This window comes from Hirundo rustica, chromosome 6 (genome assembly GCF_015227805.2).
Source record: "Hirundo rustica isolate bHirRus1 chromosome 6, bHirRus1.pri.v3, whole genome shotgun sequence".
Lineage (NCBI taxonomy): Eukaryota > Metazoa > Chordata > Aves > Passeriformes > Hirundinidae > Hirundo > Hirundo rustica.
In genome coordinates, this window is record NC_053455.1 from 58,460,519 (window position 1) to 58,483,523 (window position 23,005).

At 60.3% G+C, this 23,005-nt stretch overlaps 3 protein-coding genes across 3 annotated transcripts; 2 read left to right on the plus strand and 1 right to left on the minus strand.

Annotated features, from left to right (window-relative positions):
• The first annotated feature begins 177 nt into the window (after positions 1-177).
• Positions 178-11,158, plus strand: LOC120754758 (inner centromere protein-like). The gene is made up of 20 exons (XM_040068727.2): positions 178-223; positions 392-530; positions 671-784; positions 1,896-2,584; positions 3,525-3,576; positions 4,078-4,111; positions 4,351-4,450; positions 4,942-5,029; positions 5,548-5,683; positions 5,754-5,846; positions 5,965-5,976; positions 6,421-6,530; positions 6,658-6,769; positions 7,342-7,452; positions 7,649-7,770; positions 7,959-8,037; positions 8,825-8,932; positions 9,135-9,221; positions 10,431-10,584; positions 10,862-11,158. The coding sequence occupies exons 2-20, from the start codon at positions 400-402 to the stop codon at positions 11,059-11,061; spliced, it is 2,532 nt and encodes an 843-aa protein (XP_039924661.1). The 5' UTR covers positions 178-223; positions 392-399; the 3' UTR covers positions 11,062-11,158.
• On the plus strand, positions 5,055-15,233 carry LRRC55 (leucine rich repeat containing 55). Its single transcript, XM_040068728.2, has 3 exons — positions 5,055-5,081; positions 14,267-14,879; positions 14,961-15,233. Exons 1-3 carry the CDS (start codon positions 5,055-5,057, stop codon positions 15,194-15,196), a joined length of 876 nt encoding a protein of 291 aa, XP_039924662.1. The 3' UTR covers positions 15,197-15,233.
• A 4,625-nt stretch (positions 15,234-19,858) lies between these two features.
• On the minus strand, positions 19,859-21,274 carry APLNR (apelin receptor). Its single transcript, XM_040067759.1, has one exon. It carries the CDS (start codon positions 21,220-21,222, stop codon positions 20,107-20,109), a length of 1,116 nt encoding a protein of 371 aa, XP_039923693.1. The 5' UTR covers positions 21,223-21,274; the 3' UTR covers positions 19,859-20,106.
• Between the last annotated feature and the right edge of the window lie 1,731 nt (positions 21,275-23,005).

The following is a 23,005-nucleotide window of genomic DNA, read 5'->3' on the forward strand; positions in this document are numbered from 1 at the left end:
CTCTTGGAGGTCTCGGCTCAGAAGGCGGGGCCTGAGGAGGCGGGGCCACAGCCCGCTATCTTTAATTGCTGAGGTAACTGGCGGGCGAAGCGACCAATAAAAAACGAAAGTTGGGAGGTGCTTGCTGTGATTGGCTGAGAACGGGAATAACCTCGGGGTGGGAAGGGACGGCCAAGCTGTGAGGGTGTGGTGAGCGGGCGCGGCTACGGCAGCGGCAGCTCCGGTCGGGCGGCGAGCGAATGCTCTGGAGGGTTCCTGGGAGCTTGGTGTGGGGGGCCCCCAACACCTGTGCCTCAGCCTGTCTTCTTAGCTCCCACGGTGCCTCTCTCTTTCCCACATTGGGAGGTGTCCTGGCTGCCCACCAGCCTTGTCCTCTCCCTCTGTGTTCCAGGCAAGCCGATGGCGGCAGGTCCCCAGCAGCTGCTGGAAGTGTGCGGGCAGAGGCTGTCCCGCTTCCTCTGCGATGCCCAGCACAAGCACCTGGCCTGGCTGCGGGAGGTGGAAGAGCAGGGCATGAGGATGCTCAAGAGGTAGGGGCTGCCCTGAGGGGCCTCCTCTGTGCCCACCCGAGCTCCCAGCTGGTTGTGGGTGGGTTTGAGCCCCATCCTTCCATTGCTTTGGGAGGGTTGATGTGGGCAGTGGGGGAAGCAATCTGTGCTCTGCCTCACAGCAGCTTCAGGGATGAGCCCATGCTCTTGCCCAAAACACCGTCACAGAGGAGGAAGGTCAGGAAACGGCAGTCCTCCTGGATGAGGGAGGAAAACAAGGAGCTGAGCAGGAGGAGGTAGGTGGGTCTGTTTGCTCTGGCTCTGCCTCATGGTGTTTGGATGAAACAAAAAACAGTGCCTGCATGCCCTGAGTTATCGAAGGGGCACTTTGGGATTGTTCACTTTTTACATTCTGGTGAGGGTTTGGGATAAAGACAGCTGCTTTCCTTCACCTTTTTTTTTGTTGTTGTTGTTTTGGGGTTTTTTTGTTTATAGTTAAAGAATAATAAACATTCTATTTTCTTGTCTGCTTTCTTGTCTGTTTAGATTTGGGGTTTGTCTCATTGGGTTTGGCTTTTGGCCTGAGGTTGCTGCCCCTGGTGTTCATTCCCTCTGTGTCAGTGCCTGGAAAACTTGGGAGAGGGCTGTGCTCCCAGCACCGTGTCCAAGTTGACAGGCAGGGAGACTCCAAGGGTTTATCGAGGGACTAAAGTGGAAATTCCAAGTGATTTGCTTAGAACTTGCCACACCTTTTAGGCTGCTCCAGCCCAGTCGGTTGGTGTGTTAGGGCACTAAAATCGTGCTAACCATGGTGAAAAGCCCACAGGAGGAAGAGTTAGAGCTGGGAGACTGTCAGGAAGCAGACATGGAGGGTGGGGAGAGCAGCAGGAATAGCGGGAGCGTGGGAGGTTTGTGCGTGTGCGAGGGAGAGCAGGAAAAGCAGCACTGCGGATCGGAGCAGGGAGCGCTCTCGGCCCTGCTCAGGGTGCTCAGGTCACGCCTTCTCCAGGGCAGCGGCCCAGCCAGCTCCTGTTTGTGTTTTCCCTCATTTAAACTTGGCTTGGGAAGAGGTGCTGATGCCACCAGGCCTGTCAGCGGGAAGGTGACGCACCGCCTGTCCCTCCCTGGGCGCTGTCCTCTGCTGTGCACTGCTCCCGGGGTGGGGTTTAAACCCAGATCTTGGGTGAAATACACCTTTCCCATTTCTGCACACCTGGTTCTGGATACCCAGCCTGGGCTGTGTCCATGTGCCTCTCCCCAGGGATAGGATGGGCTGTGAGGGGGAACAGTGGAGTGGGGAAGCCAGCAGCAGCAGCTTTGCTTTTATACCATCTGCTTTTCCCTCTAAAACTCACTTGGGAGTGGACAACTCCTTCATAGTTTCCTTCAAAATTCTCTCCCTTTAAGGTTATCCCGAAGGAGGAGTGGTGTCAAGCTGCTGTCTTCCAGTCTGAATTCCCAGCAGTGCCTGAGCCAGGAGCAGCCCCGGAGCCCTGGCTGTGAGGGGCAGGATGTATCCGTGCCTGGCTGCGCTCTGGGATCTCAGACTGGCATCGCACCCCAGCTCCCGGCTCTGCCTGGGAAGCAGCCTGTGGAAGCTCTTGTTCCCCTGGCAGATCTGGATTGCCCGGAATGTCCCCAGGGTGCTGCTGGGGGTGATGCAGCCCCTCCAGCAGTTTTGGGGGAGCAGCTGCCTGAGGGGGACGCAGCAGCTGAGCTCCAGGAGGTCCCTGGTGTTCCTGGGATCCCGGCTGAACATCCAGGAAGGGATGGGGAGCAGGACGCTAGGAGAGCCAGCACCTCCACTCCCAAGACCGCTCGGAATGATGGTCCTGCTGCGCTCCAAGGAGATGGATCTCCTCAAGGCCCTGAGACACTGCCCTTCCAGGACTCCCCCAGTAAAAGTGCAACGGGAAAATCCAGGATGCGCCGCCGGAGCGGGCTGGGTGCCCCCCGCAAGAGCCATAGGGCTTCCCTGGCAGAAAAATGCTCCCTGGCCAGCAGGAGGGAGAACATGATCCGGAGATCCATCGGCAGGGCCATGGCCAGGAAGGCAGCGGCGCGAGAATCTTCCTCGGCCTCCAGCAGAGTGAGCTGTGAGTCCCTGCACCGCTTCCATGTGGGAATGGAGCGGCTCATCCCTGCCTTCGCCTCCCCTAAGCCTCCTTGTCCTTGTGGGCTCCTGGGGTGCAGCTTCAAGCAAGGGTGTCGCTGGGGCAGGCCGAGCTGGGAGTGGTCAAGGAGAACAGCTGTGGAGGGGAGAGCGTGGCCAGGCTGCTTCCAGCCGTGTGTGCCTTTGGACCGGGAGAGACTGCTGCATTCCCTGGGGAAGGGCTTTAATTTATGGCATCTGCCAGCTCTCCAAAAAATCAATAGGGCTGAAAGTGCAGCCCTGAAGTTAGGCTGAAATGCGCAGAGGAGCTAAAATGCTTTTTGTGTGAGGATAGAAGAGACTCAAACTAGCTGTGTCACCAGAGGAGCAGGGGTCATGGAGCCCAGGCTATTCCTAGTAGCTCCGAATCCCTTGTATCCGCTATTCCTGCTGCTCCTGACAGGGTTTGGCTGTTTGGGCTTCCCAAAACCGTTGCTGCTGCAGGCAAATGGGCTGTGGTGGAGCATGGAGGCCCCTGGAATTCAGCTTTGTCAGCCTTGAGTCACGCCGTATCCAGGCATTTGTTATAACACTTGGAGCGAAGGGGTGTGATGGGGGGGTGGAATGAGCCTGGAATCAGCCCAAACCCCCCGGATCCCTGCACCAGAGCGTGCAGGGAGGCAGGAGCTGCAGCCAATGGCCTGGGAATGCTGGCTGTGACACAGGCAGCTGGAGCAGGCTGCAGGCAGCAGAGCTGCTGCCTCGGTGCTCTGCCTTCCCAGCCCACTCCAGACTCAGTGGCACTCGAGGGAGGTGTGGAGCTGGTGGGGAAAGCTGAGCAATCCGTGTTCCTGGGAGGAAGCCTGAGCTCTTCCATGTGCACCCTGTGGCTGTTGGGAGCCTGGGAGTGAAATCCCCAGCTCCACTTAGGCTTTCCTCTCCAGGTCAGAGCTCCTTGGAGGCTTTTGTGGAAGAAGATGTGACCAGCGGCACAAGGTGAGGCTGCCAAGTAAGGCAGGTGGGGAGGGATGCCAGCATTCCTTGTGAGGACCCTTTCCAGGTGACTTTTCTGACACAGATTTTGTCAGGGATTGCTCAGGTGTTGCTGTCTGGGGCTGGGTGAGGTTTCAGGTTGTGCCGTTCAGGTACAGTGAGATTAAGTCCTTCACTGGGGTGGGCGGTGGTGTGTCCTGGGCTTCCTGGAATTCCTGGCTGCCACTAGTCTTGGAATGCTGGTGGTCAGTCAGGTCTGCTTTGGGGAAGGGACAGCCCAAGGCTGTTAGAGTCCCCTCCTTTCCTGTTACTGGTGGTTATGGGGTGTTTGGTAGGGCTGTCCTTCGGAGGAATTTACAGCCCAACCTTGATGTGCCTGGCCGGAACAGCCTCTGGATGTGCTTAGGAAGCTGCACCTTCCTTGCCGCCCCATACGCTGCCTCCATCACCTGTAGCTCGCCTTCAGAGAGAATTTAAATTATTAAACCAGCTTTTTCTTTACAGGCCTGAACTGGAGCCAAATTCCCCGAGGGAAGAGGTGAGTTCCAAGTTCTCAGGCTGCCTGGACTCCTTCTTGCTGAGTCAGCACCTTTGCTGGGGCTATCACTGGATGCAGGGATGTGGCCGATGTCCCACGATGAGCCAGCACAGCCCTTGCTTGGAGGGAAGCAGACGCTCTCCCAGCAAGCAGCTGGCTTTTTCGGGGCAGCAGCTCCCTGGTAGCCTTGTTCTTTGGAGCAGCTGTGCTAAGGGAATGCTTGTCCCCTTTCCCTGCAGGCTCCCGGAGCTGTCCTTGTTGCAAGCACAAGTCCCCGAGCTGCCAGCCCTCCTGCACAGCACGTGTCCCCTCTGGAGCAGCAGGCAGGGAATGCTGCAGGTAACTTCCAGGTGGTCTTGCTTTCCTTGCATGAAACCCTCAGACCGCACAGACCTGGGAAATAAGGGATTTGTGCTGAAACAGAAGCACCTCTGACCAGTCAGGGAAGTTTTCCAGGTAGAGTTTGGACCTGCTGAAGAGGTGAGGCATCAGCTAGGTGGGCAAGGACATGTGAATGTGTCCAAGCTGTGAGAGAAACACTGCCCAGCTTCAGTCTGCAATGAGTGAGTGGGGACATTTGGAAGGAGCTCCTGGAGCTGGAATCTCCCACGGAACGTTATGCCCTTTCTGTCTGGGGTTGCATTACGTGAAGATTTAGAGGTCCTGATTATTGTCTGTGCCTCTGAGCATGAAGGAGGAGTTGGGTGGGTTCTTTTGTTCCCTGTGGGAGCTGCAGGAAGTGGCAAGCAGCTGGAGCTGGAATGGAGGATTGAGTCCCTGGAGGGAGCTGGATGCCTCACACGTGGCACTGACTGCAGGTTTCTCCACAGGAAGCCATGTAAATCCCAGCAGTGAACCCCAGAAGAGCCAGGAGCAGCCCCATTGTGCCAAGACCCGGGAGAATTCCTCACGCATGTGGTAGGAGACACTGCAAGGAGCAGGGATGAGCCAGGGGTCTGGAAGGACTCCGGTTCAGCCTTTAAGTCATTTGTGCTGAAAAAGGAGTTGGGGGGGAGGGTGGTGTTTCCCTGCCTTCCTCTCCCAAATTCCAGTAGCTCTGAAATCTCCTTTGGCCAGATCCTGTGGCTTGGAAGTCTCTTGTGGCTTTTGGAGCCTTGTTTGGGTCTGGGAGTGGGTCTGGCACAGGGAGGAGCACCCCAAGTCCTGCACAAACCAGCAGAGCTGCCCTAGCACAGCTAGCTCAAAGCTGGGAGATAAAGCCAAGGGCTCCTGGGAGAGCGGTCAGGGAGCGAGTGACTGGCGTGGTTATTTTTGTCTGTGTGAGTGTCTGGAATACCTGACCTGACTCTGGAGTACCTGATGTGTCTCCTCAACTGCGTGTTGCTGGGGAGGTTTTGGGAGAAAGGTGTAATAGCCACTGAATCCCTCCGGAGAGTGTGGCAGCCCCTTCATGTCCCTCCTGCTAATGCCACCAGGATGAAAGGCTGCAAGCAAGCCCTGGGTGCCCTGTGGCAGGGGCAGCAGATGGGGGGCCGGGCCCTTTCCCCTCTGGAGGAGAAGCACAAGGCCTCAGCAAACCAGGCTCCGTCATCCCCCTCTCCAGCCAGCAAGGTGAGTGCTGCCACAGCCCTGCGCCCCCTGTCCCAGGCAGGCCCTGAGCTCCCTCCCTCTCTCCCCTCAGGCTGTCAGGCCGCTGAGGAACATCCTGCAGGGACAAGGGAGTGGCATCAAGGACTTCCTCAAGCGCAACACTCCCACCCGGCTCCACCTGAAGGTGCGTCATGTCTGAGGGGCGGGAGGAGAACGGGCCGCGTGTGCTGGGAAGGGGAGTTCTGGTGTTACTTCCAATTGCAGTTACTTTAATTATGTTTTTTTGTGCCCTTTCTCTGCAGGGAGACTTTGTTGTAAGTATGGCACCTTATCCGTGGGGCTGACACGCTGACCGCGCTCTCCCCTCGCGCCGATGTCCGTCAGCCCTCTGGACACACCAGTGGTGAGGTGACAGGATCTCTGTGCAGGTGTGTTCTGCTGGGAGCTTCTGGCCTCGGAGCCAGGCTGCACTGTGCTCCTTCTCCGCCGTTCTCCTGGGACAGGTGGTCACCTACAGCAGGGGTGTGCTGCTCTTTTCTAAATATATTCTCTGCAGCTGAAGGACTGAGGTTTTTCCCTCCTGTAGCTCTGCCTGCATTGGATAATCCCCGTTACCAAGTGTGTGTTGTCTCCCCTTCTGCTCACTCCCCAGCCCCGTGTCCGGATGAACGACTCCGACAGTGACTGCCTGTGCCAGGCTGCCGGAGGGGACACACAGCCCTCAGCACCTGGTACAGTCTAAGTTCTTTTCCCTTCAGGAGAAGGAGAGGCAGAGACTGGAGAACCTCCGGAAGAAGCAGGAGGCTGAGGAACAAAGGAAGAAGAAAGTGGAGGAGGAGAAGAGACGGCGTCAGGCAGAAATGAAGCAGTGAGTTGGACCCCTTTCCCCCTGCTCTTCCCTTGGTCAGCACAGATTTGCCTTGTGCTTCCCACTTGGAATGAGCACTTTGGAAGCAGGCAGGGCTAACGGCCTCTCTTGCCCACACGCTGCCCAGGAAGCGGGAAGAGCGCCTGAGGAAGGCCCTGCAGGCTCGGGAGCGTGCGGAACAGATGGAGGAAAAGAAGAAAAAGCGGGTGGAGCAGAAGATCCTGCAGAGTGATGAGAAGGTGAGAAGGCTGAGTGGACTTCAGGCCTCTCCTAGAGCTGTCAGACCAGGAGGTTGCGAGCAGAGCTCTGGCAAGGTCCGTGCCTGCCAGAATTCCTTCTTTTGTTTTCCATCCCTCTGCACGTTCCTGTTGGGACAGGCCCTGTTCATGCTGCTCTGCATTCAGGGAACGTGGCAGCCTCATCTGGCCCCTGCTTAGACTGAAGAGTGTGAGTCAGTACGGGGTGCATTTGGGTCAGGTTTGGGTTTCGGAGCCTGACCTGGCCCTTTTTGGGGGGCCAGGCTGGGCTGGTGGCCACATGTCAGCGTTGCTGCTGTGTTACGGCTGGGAAGGGCTGAGGGAGATCGTTTTGGGCTGGACTGAAGAGACCTTTGGAAAGGTCAGCTTTGGAAAACAAGGAGTCGTGTTCCTTTCAGCCCTTCCCAAACCCTGAGCGGGCAAATGCGCACGCACTGCTGGGTGCTGGGTCCGTGCTCTCCTTAGGACCTGGGGCATCCCAAGCTCCAGACCTCCCTCCAAGGCTGTGAAGTATGTCCTTGGAGTGGTGGAGCTGACAGGTGTGGCTTTCCCAGGTACACATCTCACAGGTGAGGGAAGAGAAGGTGGCAGAGGAGCGGAGCAAGAGGAAAGGATCCAAGAAACACGGGGAAGCAGAGGCACGGAAACAGAAAGCCTTGAAATGGGTAAGAGCAACTCAGGATCCTCCTGCATATGGAAAAGGACAGGGATAGCAGGGATTTGCTGTGTTGGTGTGGCTAGCAAGATAGGGACAGGTTCTGCAGGGATTTTGGGGTCCAGGCAGCTGAGGTTGGGTTGGAACACAAGGGAGAAATGTTCCACCTTCTGGAGCCTCACAGGGTTTTCCTCTCGTTTCTTCAGGAGGAAAATGAGCAGCAAGAACCACTGCCGAAAAGAGAGGATGAAGTGAAGGAAAGAGGGAAGACAGTCTTGGAACTGAAGAACCTTCTGGAGCAGAAACAGCTGGGACAAGTGAAGGAGAAGTGCGAGCTGGTGCCTGTCCTGGAGTAGGGAATTGGCCACGGCCATGGGGAAGCAGTGGATGTAGATGTGATGTTGCACCTGGGCCCCGAGGCTGCCTGGAGAATGAGGGGGGCAGGAGCAGGAGGCTGTAAGAGGGTGAGGGACAGATGGACGTGCTTCCCTCTCTGAATTCTTTCTTTTCTCCCAGGGATCCCAAGCAGCGAGGGAAGGAGAAGCCCCTCCAGGCACAGCAGGAGCCAGCAGCAGTGGCTGGCAAGGCCACCAAGGTGGGGTTGGAGCATTCTGGGATCACTCTCTGCAGTGCACAGGATCAGGTGTTTTCCAAGTGCTGTGTTACTAGGATGTTGTTTAGAGGCTCAAATACAATAAAACTAATGATTGTTATTGTACAGAGGCACTATAGGAACAAGCCAAGGGCTGGGGGTTCCTTGGCTGACAGGTGTGAGCCCTCAGCCCTGTCATGGTATGGTGACAGTCATGAAATGGCACTTGGAAGAACACCCCAAAGAGCATTCACTGATCCTGAAATCAATGTGGAAATTGGAGATTTATTCATGTCTTCCTGCCACGTTTTCCCACCAGACCCAAAGGCTGTGACCCCCAAACCAAACCTCTGGTGTCCCATGGCGCTGTGTCACTTCATTTGCACTCACACAAAGAATGTTGGGGCTTAAAGTCAGGGTTGTTGGTCTCAGAATATCCCACTAACATTTGCTTTCACTCTCTAAAATTCATTGCTTCATTAGTGAAAAATCAATGCCCCAAATGGCTCTTCCTCTTCAGGATCAATTCTTCCTCCTGTGTGGGCTCCTGCTGAACTCCTTCCCTCAGTCACTGGCACTTGGACTCTTGTGCTGTATAAACTTAATTTAAGGTCTGAATCCTTCCTGTACTGCCAGCAGCTGGGCCAGAATGAGCTTGGCAAAGCTTTTCCAGGCAGGAGAAAATGGAAGTACCTTCAAGTTACTTACTGTGAGCAGCACAGGAGGGAAACTCCGGGAGAAATGGTTTGGGTCAAAAAGGAATTCAGCGTTTTGTTTTCTTCTTTATTAGGGGAAAGAAAGTCCCAAAAAGCTGCCCCTTGGGCCTGGGCTGGAGAAAAGATATGAGCCACCAGAATCCTTTTTCCCAGCTCTTAACGTCTGGCTCCAAGCGGAGAGGGTAAGCGTGGGCTCCAGGGAGCCAGGCTGGACCTGAGCAGAGACAGGAGCGGCTTTCTCCGGGAGTCTTGGGTTCGGTGTTATTTCTGCAGAAGAAGCCACAGAGGCACCGAGGGCTGGATGTTGCCAGAGCTGCCGAGAAAGCTGTGTGTCACAGTCTGCTCTGCGTGAGTGAGGGATGACTTAATTCCCATGTCTCACAGGAGGCCGAGGGTGAGCAGCAGCCGGGAGAGGAGAAGAAGCCCATCCAACCAGCAGCCCCTGGGACGTGGCCGAACAAAGCCGTCAAGGTGAGCCCTGGCTCCGGCACAGCCCTCGGGTGGCCCCCGCCTGCTGTGGCTACTCGGCCGCCGCGGCTCGGAGCCACCGCAGCGCTCGGCGCAGGGAATCCGATGGAAAAACAAGTGGCGGAAAAGATGCTGGAAGCGGCCACAGGAGGGCAGCAGGTCCTGGGACGATGTCCCGGCGGGAGCGGCCCTGGGCGGCCGGGCTGCGCCCGCCGCGGGTGCGGAGCTTTCCGTGGGCAGAGCGGCAGGAAAGGCTGCTCGGAGCTGGGATGCAGCGCTGTCTCTGCGGGGAATCTGCTGTCCTGGCTGTGTCGGAGCTCCAGCGAGGGAAAACCGACCTGTCACAGACTATGTGGAAGGGTTTAGGTGTAGAGTTGAGTACTGGGACATGCACGGTGTGCCTTTCCCAGGTTTTTCTGCAGAAAACAGGAGGGCAGGGAGTGTTAAGAGTGGGTGTCAAGGCACGGAGCCCGGTGGCAGTTTTGTGTTGGCTCAGAATTTGAGGCCATCCCAGCCGTGGAAGTGCTGCTTCCCTTCTCGAGTGTTACTCTCTCGAGATTATGGTGGTCTTTGCCTTGTGAAAAGCCCTGAGCCCGACACAAGAACGAAACCGAGTCTTCAAGTTCTGATTCCTCAAGGTTGTGCTCTTTGTTTATTATTTCTTATCTTACAATTCTTTCTGTGCCCAGCCAAGATCTGTGCAGCTGTTTGGGCATCAGGCGATTTCCCCTCCTGCGGGGAGGTCACTATCTTTTATACTAATTATTACATGTTCTTTATTTACGGTTACTTGCCAATACCTACTACCTATGCTAAACAGGTCATCTCTACTCTGACCCAATCTCCTTAAATTAGTTTGTGCCACTGTCACTACAGAAAATGGGGTGAGTGAAGAAGAAGGAAGAAGCAAGAGACAATGCCCAAAGTCCTCCATCTTGTTCCCATCCACTTCCATACTACAGAACCTAAAACTATGATTTTTTTTACCCTGTGATAAGCTAAACTTCTATCTTTCACACTCTTGTGTCCTGTAATTCATCTCTCAGTGTTGTAAGCCTTTCCCATGGACTGGGATCAAAGCCAGTGTCTTCCTGGGCTCTGTGCCAGGGTCTCAGACTTCTCTGCCCAGGTCTCTGACCTTGCAGGGTGACCAAAAGGATGCCCTGGACTCTGACATTCCCTTGCTCATCAGTGCTTTCTGTGTGGTTTCAGAAATCCCTCTCCACATCCTGTCTCGGTTCCCTGAAAGAACCAGAACCAGAATCTCCCCCGGCCGATGAGAACAGCTACGGGCTGGATCTGAACAGCGACGACTCCACGGATGATGAGAGCAACCCTCGGAAGCCCGTCCCTGCCTGGGCCGATGGTAGGTGCCAGCTCTGGACTGCCCTCCTTTCCCTCCTGCCCTGGAGCCATCCCAAAGGGCAGTCCAGGAGTTGTGTGCACCTCTGGCAGCCCCAGCTCTGTGTGCTGATCCCCTCAGCACAACTTCCTGCGAGCACTCGTGAAACCAGAGTCCTGAGAGGTAAAGGGAAGACAGCCCCAGCTCCCAAGGAGGAGCAAGGTCTGGGTTCTCAGAGGGGAAGGGCAGTGCTGGTCCTGCGGGCCGGGGCAGGGCCTGCATCCGTGTGTTGTTCCCGCAGGGGCGCAGCTCCAGGAGGCCATCGTGCACCAGTACTACCAGCCGGTGGACGTGGACGCGCTGTTTGGGGCCATCCCCAGCCCCAGGCTGGAGCACATCTTCTACAAGAGCAAACCGCGCTACTTCAAGCGCACCAGCTCGGCCGTGTGGCACTCCCCGCCCGGGCCCTCCTGCGGCCCCTCCTGCACCTTCCAGAGCTGAGCTGAGGCAGCGGAAGGGGTGGCGAGGGACTAAGTGTGCTCTGCTTACCCTGTATTTACAATTTTAGCTTTTTATTCTTCTTTTGTACAGAAATAAAGTTGATTAGTCGAGTCCAGTGCTCAGTGGGTGTGTCTCCTTTCCCATACCTTGGTGAGTGTGCCTTCTGCCTTGCAGGAATCACAGTTACTAATCTGCAACCAGAGCCATTTCCTAGTCTGCCTCATTTCCTATTGACTTAGGATATTGCCTTGTACAAGGAGGCTTGGAAATTGCTGCAGGGAAGATCAGGTTTTTTAATCACCCTGGGGGTATAACGTTTTTGTAATGCTTTTTTTATATATTTCCTATATTTATCTATCTTTACTCTCTTAATGATCCGCAATTCCTTTTCCTTCAAAAATTCATGTGCATTCATCGTAGTCTGAGCCAGAATCTTCTTCCTGCTGTTGGAAAAAATCTCCCTGGACAATTCAAGCAGAGGCTAATACCTCCTTAGTTTTTTGGTTTTTTGTTTGTTTGTTTTTTTCCTAATGGAAGAAGGAAGCCCAGGCTCAGCTCTGGATCCTGTTGTGGCAGGATCAGTGGGACAGCCTGTCTTGAGCAGGAGCTGGGTTGATTTGGGAAGGGTGAGGGAGGGGATGGTTCCTCACGGGATCTGCCATTGTGGCAGCTTTGACCCGCCCCAGCCTCACTAGCAGAGCTGCACCCTTCCCACTCCTTCCTTCTTCCTTTCCCAAGCCTGAATGCACGGGGATTGACAGGAGCGCAGGGATGGATTGAAAGAGGGAAGGCTCTGGCTGTAACATAGATTTATGGAGCCAGAATCCTGGCAGCCCTCCTGCCACTCTTTCCACAAAAAGGGGCTGGAAGGGCTTGGAGCAGCCCTCAGTCCCAAAGCCAGCGCTCGCCCAAGGGGACTTCTGTCCCAGGAATGCTTTTTGGATGGGGCCAGGCAGGGAGTTCATGGGTACGGTGGGGAAGACAGCCAGGCTCTTTCCCACCCCAGAGGGCAGCATCTCTCCCCAGCTTCCTCAGGGACAATGTCCCCATGGCCACATCCACAGGGGGCTTGGGTGAGGACCCCAGCTCCAGTCAGGACAATTTCCCAGTTTCTTTGGTGCCAGTGGAGCCTGGAACAGTGGGGGAGTGGAAAAAAACCTTGGCGCCAACAGCTGCTGGCAGGGATGCGCTGCCAGGCTCCGGGCTGAGCGCTAATGAGGTGTCTGTGCTGCCGCTGGCTCCGCTCGCCTCCCGCAGCTCCCGGAGCCCGCTGGGAGCCCGGGCCTCGAGTTCCAGGAGCTCCCAGGAGCTTTCCGGGAGCCTGGAGCGGTGCTGGTTAATGCCACCCCAGGAGAGGCGGCTGTGCCGTCTGCCAGCGCCTCACCAGGGAGGATCCATCCCATGGGATGTGGGGAGCAAAAGGCCCCCCAGCACTGGCATCGGGCTGCCAGTGCCAGCTGGAAAAAGGAGCAGCTCCGTGAAATCAGCAGGAGAAAATTAAGCAGGGAACCCCTAGACGTGGGTGGGATGGATGTGGAAGTGCCTCCTTCCTAGAAATGCTGGAGCCATGGTGTTGCAGCATTCCTAGAGCAAACCGTGGGCACCCCTGTGATCCCAAAGGGCCATTCTCAGGTGGGAGGGGGCAGGTGACTGACCCCATCCTGTCCCTCCAAATGGAGGAGGGAAAGGGAATGCTTCAGCTTGCGTGAAGCAAAATAACAATCCACGTCAACCCGAGGCATTTTGCAGGGCTGCGAGCACAGCAGGAGCACAGGAGGGAGGCAGTGCCCCTTGAACCACAGCACTCCCTTTGGACCCTAGAGCTCCCCTTGGATCCCGGCTGCCTGGTTTTTCCCCTCTGCCACCACGTCATTTGTTTCTGTTTTCAGCGCCTGGGAACCCTTGATTCACCCCATCCCACAAGGATGCTTCCCGGGGCTGGGAGAGTGTGGGAGGGCTGGGGATCGGGGCAGGGGAGCAGGATGCCGCCCCTCTTCCTACTCCATCGCTGCCGGGTGCCCGGGCCGTGCGGCTGCGGGTCCCCCGGCCTGGGCAGGGGGTCCCTGAGGCGGGGGCACCTCCGCCCGCCGATGTCTCCCTGGCTCGGCGGCTCTGCATCCCGCTCTCCTGTTGCTCAGAGATGTGGAGGCAGTTGCTAAGAGACACCGACACGTCAGTATCTGGCCCTAAGGAAAAAAAAAAAAAAAAAGAGGAGGAAAAAAAAAAAAAAAAAAAAAAAAAAAAAAAAAAAAAGAGACAGAGAAAGAGAGAGACAAGGGAGGACGAGGAGGAGGAGGGGAGGAAGGAGGTGGGGAAAGACCTGCTCCCATCGCCAGGCTCGCAGCAGCCTCGGCCGCCGGCTGCCTAAGCCCAGCTCCCGACTTGACGGCCTCCGAGGTGTGGGCGGCCGCCAGGGACCACCCCCATCACCGTCCGGAGCCCCCCACATCACCGCGGGGAGCCAGGCCCCGCTCCCTCCCTGGCCAGTGAGTAGCCCGGGGCACCCCGGCCTCAGCGGAGGGGTCGGGGCGCCGTGGGGATGGGGAGTGACCGGGGTGAGGCGGGCCGCTGGGAGACGATGGAGCTGGGGGGATACGGGCGAGGGAGGATGGAGCAGACGTGCTCAGGTGGTGGGGGGCGAGGGCAGGCCTGGGGGGACCCCGGTGGGTGCTGGGAACGGGGATCATCCCCCGGGAGAGGCGGGGAGGGCGTCCCTGGCACCGGGCTCAGCTCGCCGTGGCAGGGGGGCCGGTGGGGGGCCGGGGAGCAGCGCCTCTGCTCTGCCCACCACCGGCCGGGATGGGCCGGCCAAGGTCAGCAGGACCGGGGCGGGGGGGGCCCTTTTCTGCCTGGAATCCCCGAGGGGACGCTTGGAGGAGCGACCCCGGCCCGGGGAGGGCACGGGGAGGGCGCGGGTGCCCCGGAGGCCGCCCCGGGCCGCAGCAGCGGCGGCGCCCCCGGCGGGGCGCGTGGCCGGCGCGGCTTCCCGGCTCTGCTCTTCCCCGCAGGCAGGCGGCGACGGCCCGACGCCGGCCCCGCCGGTGCCCCCCGAGAGGGCTCGGCTTCGCCCCCCGGATGCCGCCGGGATGCCGCGAACGTCGCCGTGACCGCCGCCAGCCCGGCCCCGCGGCCGGCCGCCGGCAGCCCTCGGCGTGAGCAGCGGGCGGGATGGCCCCCGGCGCCCCGTGAGGGCCGCGGCCGCGAGGCCATGCTGCTGGGCCCCTGGCTGCTGGCGGCGGCGGCGGCGGTGGCGGCGGCGGGCGCGGGCTGCCCGGTGCTGTGCAGCTGCCGCGGGCAGGCGGTGGACTGCAGCGGGCAGCGGCTCTTCTCCGTGCCCCCCGAGCTGCCGCTGGACACCGGCAACCTGAGCCTGGCCCACAACCGCATCGCCAGCATCCCGCCGGGCTACCTGGGCTGCTACGGGCAGCTGCGCGCCCTCGACCTGCGCAACAACTCGCTGGCGGCGCTGCCGGCCGGGCTGTTCCGCGGCGCCCGGCGCCTGGCGCACCTGGACCTCAGCTACAACAACTTCAGCCTGGTGCCCGCCGACATGTTCCGCGAGGCCAGCGCGCTGCTGCGCCTCGACCTCAGCCACAATCCGGGGCTGCGCCGCGTCCACCCGCAGGCCTTCCGCGGCCTGGCCCAGCTGCGCGAGCTGGACCTCAGCTACGGCGGCCTGGCCGCCCTCAGCCTCGACGCCCTGGAGGGGCTGCCCGGCCTCGTGGGGCTGCGCCTGGGGGGCAACCCCTGGCTCTGCGGCTGCGCCATGGAGCCCCTGCTCAAGTGGCTGCGGGGCCGCATCCAGCGCTGCTCCTCGGGTAGGTGCCGCCGGGCCCCCCCTGCGCCCCGTCCTTCACGGGGACCGGCGGCCGGGCTGACGCCGTCCCCCTGTCCCGCAGATTCGCAGCAGGCGGAGTGCTGGGCTCCCCCCGAGGTGGCGGGGGCCCCCCTGCTGTCGCTGACGGAGGAGAGCTTCCAGGCCTGCCACCTCACGCTGACCCTCGACGACTATCTCTTCATCGCCTTCGTCGGCTTCGTCGTCTCCATCGCCTCGGTGGCCACCAACTTCCTGCTGGGCATCACGGCCAACTGCTGCCACCGCTGGAGCAAGGCCAGCGAGGATGAGGATGTTTAGGGACCGCCGCCGATAGACCCCCCCCGCCCCGGCCACCCCCCGGCCCGGCCACCCCCGCGGGGACACCAGACTGTGCCTTGTCCGCGTCCCCTCCCGCCGCCCCCCGCGCCGGGGTGGCCCTTGAGATGCTGGGGACACCAGGGGACAGCCCTGCTTCCTTTTGCCCCAGAGTGGGGAGTTTTTGCACCCCCCATCACCGTGAGCTTGGACCCCCTCCTGTGCTGTTCCCACTGCCCGGGACTGGTTGAGGCAGCAATTCGGGAATCCCCCGGGAATCCCCCCACCTCCACCTGGGAGAGACAAAGACAAAGTGTGTGTGTCTTGGGGACCGCAGCCACTCTCCTGGGGGCATCGAGGAAATCCCTGCTTTCAGCCACAAAGCACCACCGCTGGAGCCCCCCCGAATCCTGCACATACTCTCCAGCCTCCCCAAAAATCCAGGGGCGCAAGAAGCGTTGCTGACACCCAGCTCATCCCCACCGTTTCCAGGCCATGCCTGCGCCTTGCTGGTGTCACCAGGATGTGCTGGAACAGCACCGGGAGCACCGAGCCTGGCAGTGGGATGGGCTGTGACATATCCAGGGGATGGGATCTCCCAAGGATGCCACCTTCCAGGGGTTGCATCTCCCAGGGATGACATCTCCTTCCCCTTCGGGGCCAAACCGGGCACCAGCATTGCCCACCCTGGGGGAGGTTTGGGAGGTGGAAGGAATTCTAAAAAAGGGCAAAAAAAAAAAAAAAAAAAGCGGAAAGCCAACGACCCTCTGTTCAGCCGGGATGGCCATGTCCCCAGTGCCTGTGTCACCCATCCCTGGTGTCTGTGTCACCCTGTCACCGTGGGAGCACAGCAGGTGGGGAGCAAGCCTGGGGGCTCAGGGCTGGGGTCACCCGGGGGCTGCTTTGTCCCTTCCCCTGTCCCCCACGGAGGCTGAGTGCATGGGGAGGGGGGCTTGGTTTAACCACAACCCACCCCAAAAGGGCTCCAGCTGCACCCCAGCCCCAGCACTGCCCCCGGGAAAGGGAACTTGGCCTCTGCCTTCTCTATTTTGTCTGGGTTTTTATTGTTTTCCTTTCAGTGAGTCCAAGACCCCCCCTGCTCCACACCCCCTGCAATCCCCAGAACTCCTGCACCCCTGAACCAGCCACACGGGCATGGAGCATTCACCTGCATCCCACCGGCTCCTTCCTCTGCCCCACCCTCATCCTCTTCTTTTTGTATTTTTATTTATGTTTTATTTTCCTTCTCTTTGTTTCTCCCCGTCTTTTGATTTTATTGTTTCTCTATTCCTTTCCTTTCCTTTCCTTTCCTTTCCTTTCCTTTCCTTTCCTTTCCTTTCCTTTCCTTTCCTTTCCTTTCCTTTCCTTTCCTTTCCTTTCCTTTCCTTCCTTTCCTTTCCTTTCCTTTCCTTTCCTTTCCTTTCCTTTCCTTTTTCTCTTTTTTCTCTTTTCTCTTTTTCCTTTCTTTTTTCTCTTTTCTCTTTTCTCCTTTCTCTTTTTTTTTTTTTTTTTCCCTTTCTTTTCCTTTCCTTTTACTCCCACTTATCCCCCAGCCCCGCTCTTTGTACGTTTTGTAACCGCGGGTTTTGTACCACGGGGCACTTTTTCAGCGCCGAACCTCGACAATAAAGAGTGTCAGCGCAGCCGGGGCCGGGACACGCGTGTGGCGGGGGGACACGTGTGTGTGACAGGGACATGTGTGTGACAGACACCCGCCTGCGTGCAGCGGGCACAGGCGACATCCCGCAGCCTGCAGAAGGCATCAGCCGTGCTTTTCCCTCCAGCGCTTCCTGTTATTCCTCCGGCAGCATCTCCCGGCCCCGGCGGGGCCCAGCTGTGGCCGCCGGGTCACCTCCTCGTGCCCCCCTCCCCTGGAGCCACTCCGGGCGGGCGGGGGAACGCGGGGCCCATCCCGCCTGGCCGGAGCCCAGAGGTCGGGCAGCAGCTGTGCCGCGTCCGGCAGCGCCGGCGGCCCCGGGGGAGCGATGGGGGCAGCGCCCACCCCCAGTGCCCGGAGCACCCCTGAACCCTGGCATCACCCTGCATGCCATCCCATCCATCCATCCATCCATCCATCCATCCAGATAACACAATCCCACCTCCCATCCCAAACACCCCCCGCCCAAACTGCCCCCCCATCTTTTCCACCATTTTTCCTCTCTCTGTCCCCGTCCCCCACAGGGCCCACCAGACCTTTGGAGGGTCCCCTTACAATGAGGCGGGGGGGTTGGACCGGCCCCCCAAGAGGTGTCGGGTGGGTCACCCAGGACTTGGCACGGTGGGACACACCGAGGCAGGGAGCCCCCGGAATGCCATCGCCGGCAGCCACCGTTCCCACCCCACAGTGACAAAATTTTCTGAGCCCTGGGTGCAGCGCCGAAGCTTTCCCGCGGCTTTGGCGAATCCGATTATTTCCCGGCACAAACGGGAGCTGCAGCCCCCCCACCCACGGGATCCCCCCTCTCCGTTTGCTTTGGGGCGGGAGGTGTGAAGGAGCCCGAGCCGGGCTGTAAACACGGAGGTCACTTCAAAGGGGACGCCCGGGGACGTCCTTAGCACCACCAGATTATTTCGGCACCCCCAGGCGGGATGCGAGGCGGGGGCGGGGGGAAAGATCGGGGGGAGCGAACATCCCGTTTGGCAGCTTGGAAAAGCGGGAGGGGGGAGCTGCCGGGAGGGGGCTGTCCCCATCCTTGTCCCGGTTCCTGTCCCTGGTGCATCCATCCTCCCCAGAGCCCCCTTTTACTCCCTGTGCAGGATAATCTCTGTTTTCCCAGTGTCACATTCCTGCGACCACGGTTCAGGGACCCCTGGCCGTGTCCCCCGGTTCAACTGGGACCTGCAGCATGCTCAAGGCATGGCGTTTTGGGGTTCGAGGGCCCCCAGGCTCCCCGACGATCACAGCCATTCCCCAGCCATCCTTTCCAAGGATGCTCCCCATCCCCCCGTGCCCGCTGTCCCCCTCTATCTTCCCTCCTCATCTTCCCCAGGCACTCTCAGGAAGGCAACACCTTCCTTATCTTCTTCCGACGGGTGGTCCGGCCCTGCCGCCCCTCACCCCCAGCCCCGGCCTTGTTATTTTCTGGAGTGTCCCTGCATTTGTCCCCAGAGACTCCTGAACCAAACATTTCCCTCCTGGAAGGGAAAGGGAAATCTCCAAGACGCGGATAGAAAGTCGGCAGCTCCGTCTCCGCTGGCCGGGTGCCTGCGGCCATTTCCGCGCCCGGCGGCTGAGCCGGACGGGGGGGAAGCAGCCAAGGCGACACCCCCATAGGGCCGGGGAGTATTTGGGGGTGGTGGAGGGATGGAGGGATGGAGGGAGAGTTGGAGAAAGGGAGGGAAAGGAGGATGGTGAGATGGTGGGATGGGCAGAGGGAGGAAGAGAAGGGAAAAATCATAGAATGATCAAGACTTTTAAGATCAAGTCCAAACATCAGCACTGCCCCTGTAACCCCAAAACCGTTAGCCCAGGGGTAGATGGAGGGATGGAGGGATGGATGGGTGGGACTGTTGGAATGATGGATGGACAGCTGGATTGACAGATGGATGAGAGATATCCAGGGGTCTCTCCAGGCTGGGGGAGCCTGGACGGCTCTGGAATGTAAACACACTTTGAGACGTGTCCCTGGATGCAACATTCCCACTCCCCAAGGTCCCCCAGCCCCTAGACCAAACCAGATCCATCTGCAAACTCCCCAAAACTCTCACGGAGGCTCCCACCCCTCCAGGTGGGGAGTTGTGCAGTCCCCAGCCCCCTGGCCGTCCCCTCCATTCTCTCTCTGGACAAAGGACCGTCCCCACACGGGGAGACCCTGGGCGGTGGCCCCCAAACACGGTAGGGGCCGGCAGGAAGGCGGAGGCAGCTCCCCTGACGGGAAGCATCCCAAGGAACCCAGTAATGATCCCGCATCCTTTCCAAGAGAGAACAAAGGCTGAGGAGACAGGATAGTTCATCACCGATAAATGAAGGATGTAAATAGCAAATAGGGGGAAGATTTATTTCGAGCAGAGCCTCAGGAAGCGGCGGGGGCTGGGGTGGTGGGGGCGGGGGGGGGAATGGGACAGGAGCCATTCGGTGGCTCATCCAAATCCCGGTTGGGGTGAGCCGGGGTCCTGCCCGGTACCCAAACCTCCCATCAGCACCCGGGGGGGTCCTGTGTCCCTCTTCATACCCAGAGGGTCCCGCATCCCCGTCTACACCCAGGGGGTCCCACGTCCCCATCCGTGCCCAGGGGGTCCCGTGTCCCCATCCCTCAGGTTTGGGTGTTCTGCAGCATCAGGTCCTGTTTTCGCACCCAGGTGAGTCACCCGGGGCTCGTCCCAGCCCCAGATAAGGATGAAAGCCCCAAAATGGGATTTGGGTGGACAGCGCTGCCGCCTGATACAATCACAGCTGGGGTGCTGGGGCGGGCAGGTGCCCACCCCCAGGGGGTCAAGTACCCCCATGCCGGTGCTGCAACGCTCCCAAGGGTTGGGATGGAGGTTTTCCTGCATTTTCCGAAGCGCTGCTGAGGAAGAGACCGAGAGAATCTGTCCCAGGCAGAGATCCCCCGCGATAGTGCACGCACACACACACCCCCCCTAAAACCCAGCCGTACCCGCACCCCTCCATCCTCCCTTCCACTTCATCTCCCTGGCCCCCCGAGGGAACTGCGCACACCCCGCTCCTTTTTTAACCAAAATTCATTTATTTGTCACAAAACGCAAAGCCCCGGGGGTGCCGGGGGAGCCGCCCCCGCCTGAGCCCCCCAGGGGCTCCTCCCCGGCCGTGCCTCAGTTTCCCCTTCCCGCGAGCAGGGCTTTCCAGCTGGGGATCCCCAAAGCAAGCCAGGCTTTGGGGCGAGGCGGAGGTGGGGGGGCGTCCCCCCCGAGTAGACCAGCTCGGGGGGCGCCGGGGGCGGTCGGGGAGGGGCTCAGGCGCGGAAGAGGGTCTCCTGGGTGGCGGGGTCCAGCTTGCCCCCCGGGCCGGGGCCCCCCTTGCCACCGGGCGGGTGGCTGTGCCCCGAGGAGTAGCTGGCAGAGCGCTCGGGGCCGGGGCCGGGGGTCCGGCAGCAGAGGAGGGCGGCGCAGGCGTGGCGGAAGCGGGGGTCGAAGAAGGCGTAGAGGAAGGGGTTGAGGCAGCTGTTGATGTAGGCGATGCCGGTGCAGTAGGGATGGAGGTTGTTGAGGAAGGTGTGGAGGGCGCAGGACCAGGGCAGCACCTCCAGGTCCATCAGCACGTAGAGGGTCTTGACCAGGTGGAAGGGCAGCCAGCAGCCCCCGAAGGCGGCCACCAGCACCGTGATGATGGTGAGGAGGCGCTTGCGCTTGCGGGGCCCCTCGGCCCGCTCCCGGCGGAAGTGAGTGGCCACGGTGCGGGCGATGAAGAAGTAGCAGGTCAGCATCACGGCGAAGGGGGCCACGAAGCCCAGGGCGGTGGAGGAGAGCCCCAGCCCCACCTCCCAGGCGCCCTCCGTCCCCTGCGCCGCCAGGTCCCCGTAGTCCATGTAGCAGGTGATCTTGGTGTCCCCGCCGAGGGCGGCCGCCCGCCGCAGCACCAGGGCGGGCAGGGCCAGCAGGGCCGCCAGCAGCCACAGCGCCACGGTGGCCACCAGCCCGCTGACCCGCGAGCGCAGCTTGGCGGTGGCCAGCGGCCGGACGATGGCCAGGTAGCGGTCGAAGCTGAGGCCGGTCAGGCAGAAGACGCTGGCGTACATGTTGACGAACACCAGGTAGCTGCTGACCTTGCAGGCGGCCGTGCCGAAGGGCCAGTGGTAGCCCAGCCAGGCGTAGGCGGCCCAGAGGGGCAGGGTGACCACGAAGGTGAGGTCGGCCACGGCCAGGTTGGCGATGAAGGTGTCGGCCGAGCGCCGGCGGTCGCGGCCGCCCTTGAAGACGGTCCAGAGGACCAGCCCGTTGCCGGTGGTGCCCAGCAGGAAGACCAGCAGGTAGATGGTGGGAAGCAGGGCCAGCGAGGGGCCCCACTCGGCGTACTCGCAGTCCGTATCGTTGTCGAAGCCGTAGGCGTAGGCGTCCGTCGCCTCCTCCATCCCGGCGCTGGGCTCCGCTCCGCTCAGCTCATCCCGGGCTCGCCCGCTCCTCCGGCCCCTGAGCCGCCCGCGAATCCCACCGCGTTACCTCCCCTTCCTCCTCCTCCCAGCCCTCCTCCTGGAGGGGACGGACAGGACAGGGCAGGAGGCAGGGCCCGCGGGGAGCCCCCGTGGGAAACTTCACAGCTCCCCCCAGCTCCATCTGGCTCCCGCCCGGGGGGTTTTACCGCGCTCTCACCCGCGTGTCAACGCGCCGACCCCCGAGATAACCCCGGCCCCGCCACGCCCGGGGGGTTTGGTCGCCCACCACGATGGCGCTCGCTGCGGGGATCGGGGCAGCGGCGCTGGCGAGCTCAGGAACCGGGGAGGCGGGGGGGCTTCATTCGGCCAGCATTTGGGGTTTCACCTCAGGGGGCCGCACTCGGTGCCGGGGCGTCACACGTCGGGGCTGCATTCCGCATGGGCGGTGTCACATCGGGCATTTGGCAGCGCAGGGGTCGCGCTGGGGGGCTGGTGTCACACTGCGGGGAGCCGCACCGAGGGGGCAGGGCGTGCATTTGGCATTTTGCATTTGGCGCTCGCGATTCCCCGTGTGGCTCCCGGCTTTGCCTCACCGCGCTAACAGTGGTGGCTCCGGGGGGTCCCCCAGCGCCGGGGCCCCGCTTGGAGCGCGACGTGCCGAGGAGATTTGTACATTTACCAAAAATCCAGGGCGGGGAGGGGGACTCTGGGACCCCCCACGCTGTGAAAAGACCATTTTAGAGCAGCAGCTGCCGCAGGACCGGCTGCCAGCGGAGCTCTCGGTGTATCCCGGCTCGGCGGGTTGCTCACGGAGCCGGGCACGGCAACGCCGAGCCAAGAGGGAACAAACTTCCCCCCACTCCACAAATAAATACTGGGGGGGGGAGGAGAGAAGCCTCCCGCGGTAGTGGGGCCGTGGTCTGGGATTGTGCCATTGGGACTGAGCTCTAACAGCTCCAGCTCTGGGGAAAAGAACCGAAGAAAAGCCGAGTGGGATTTTGCACAGTGAGGTCTGAAGAGCCCCAAATCCCGTGGGACACGCGGGAGAGCCTGGGCTGGGGGCTGGGCTGGGGCTGAGGGGGGGATTCGGCTGCGGGAAGGGGCAGGTTTAACACCCGAGTGCGGGGACGGAGTCTGGGAGGGGCACAGAGCTCCCGGGACCCCCCGCCGGCTCGGTGGGGCCCTTCTACCAGTCAGGAGGTGTAAAAGAGGGGCTGTGGGGGGAATTCGGTAGCTGAAATACGGGGGGATAACTCACAGGGGTCTCCAAAATGAGGGAGGGGTGTAGGGGGGAGAGGGGCTGGTAAATGGGGGTGCAGGCTAGGGTGGGGGCACAGCAGCACCGAACCTGACACCCAAAGCTGCAGGGAGAGCAAACCAGGGCTTAACCAGGCTGGAGATAAGGAACGATCCCGTATCCCTGTCCGGGCATGGCTGGCTTGCAGGGAGAAGTGTAAACCCCAAAACTGCTCAAACTGGTGGCAGAACTGCGAGGGTGCCCAGTTCCGGTTCAAATCCCAAGCTGGAATGAAGAAGGGCTGGAACCACCCCCCCCCAGTCCCCAGCGCAGACACGACTCGAGCCTTTCTGCTAATTAACAGCATTAACAGGGAAACACCGGCACTGCTAATGAGCCCCCCGGGATGGCAGCGAGGCTCCCCGGGCCGCTCCCGCCCTGGCCGGAGCCCTGTTAATGAGCAGGACCGCTAATGAGCAGTCCTATTAATGACCATTAATAACAATCTCAGCTATCTCTGTCCTA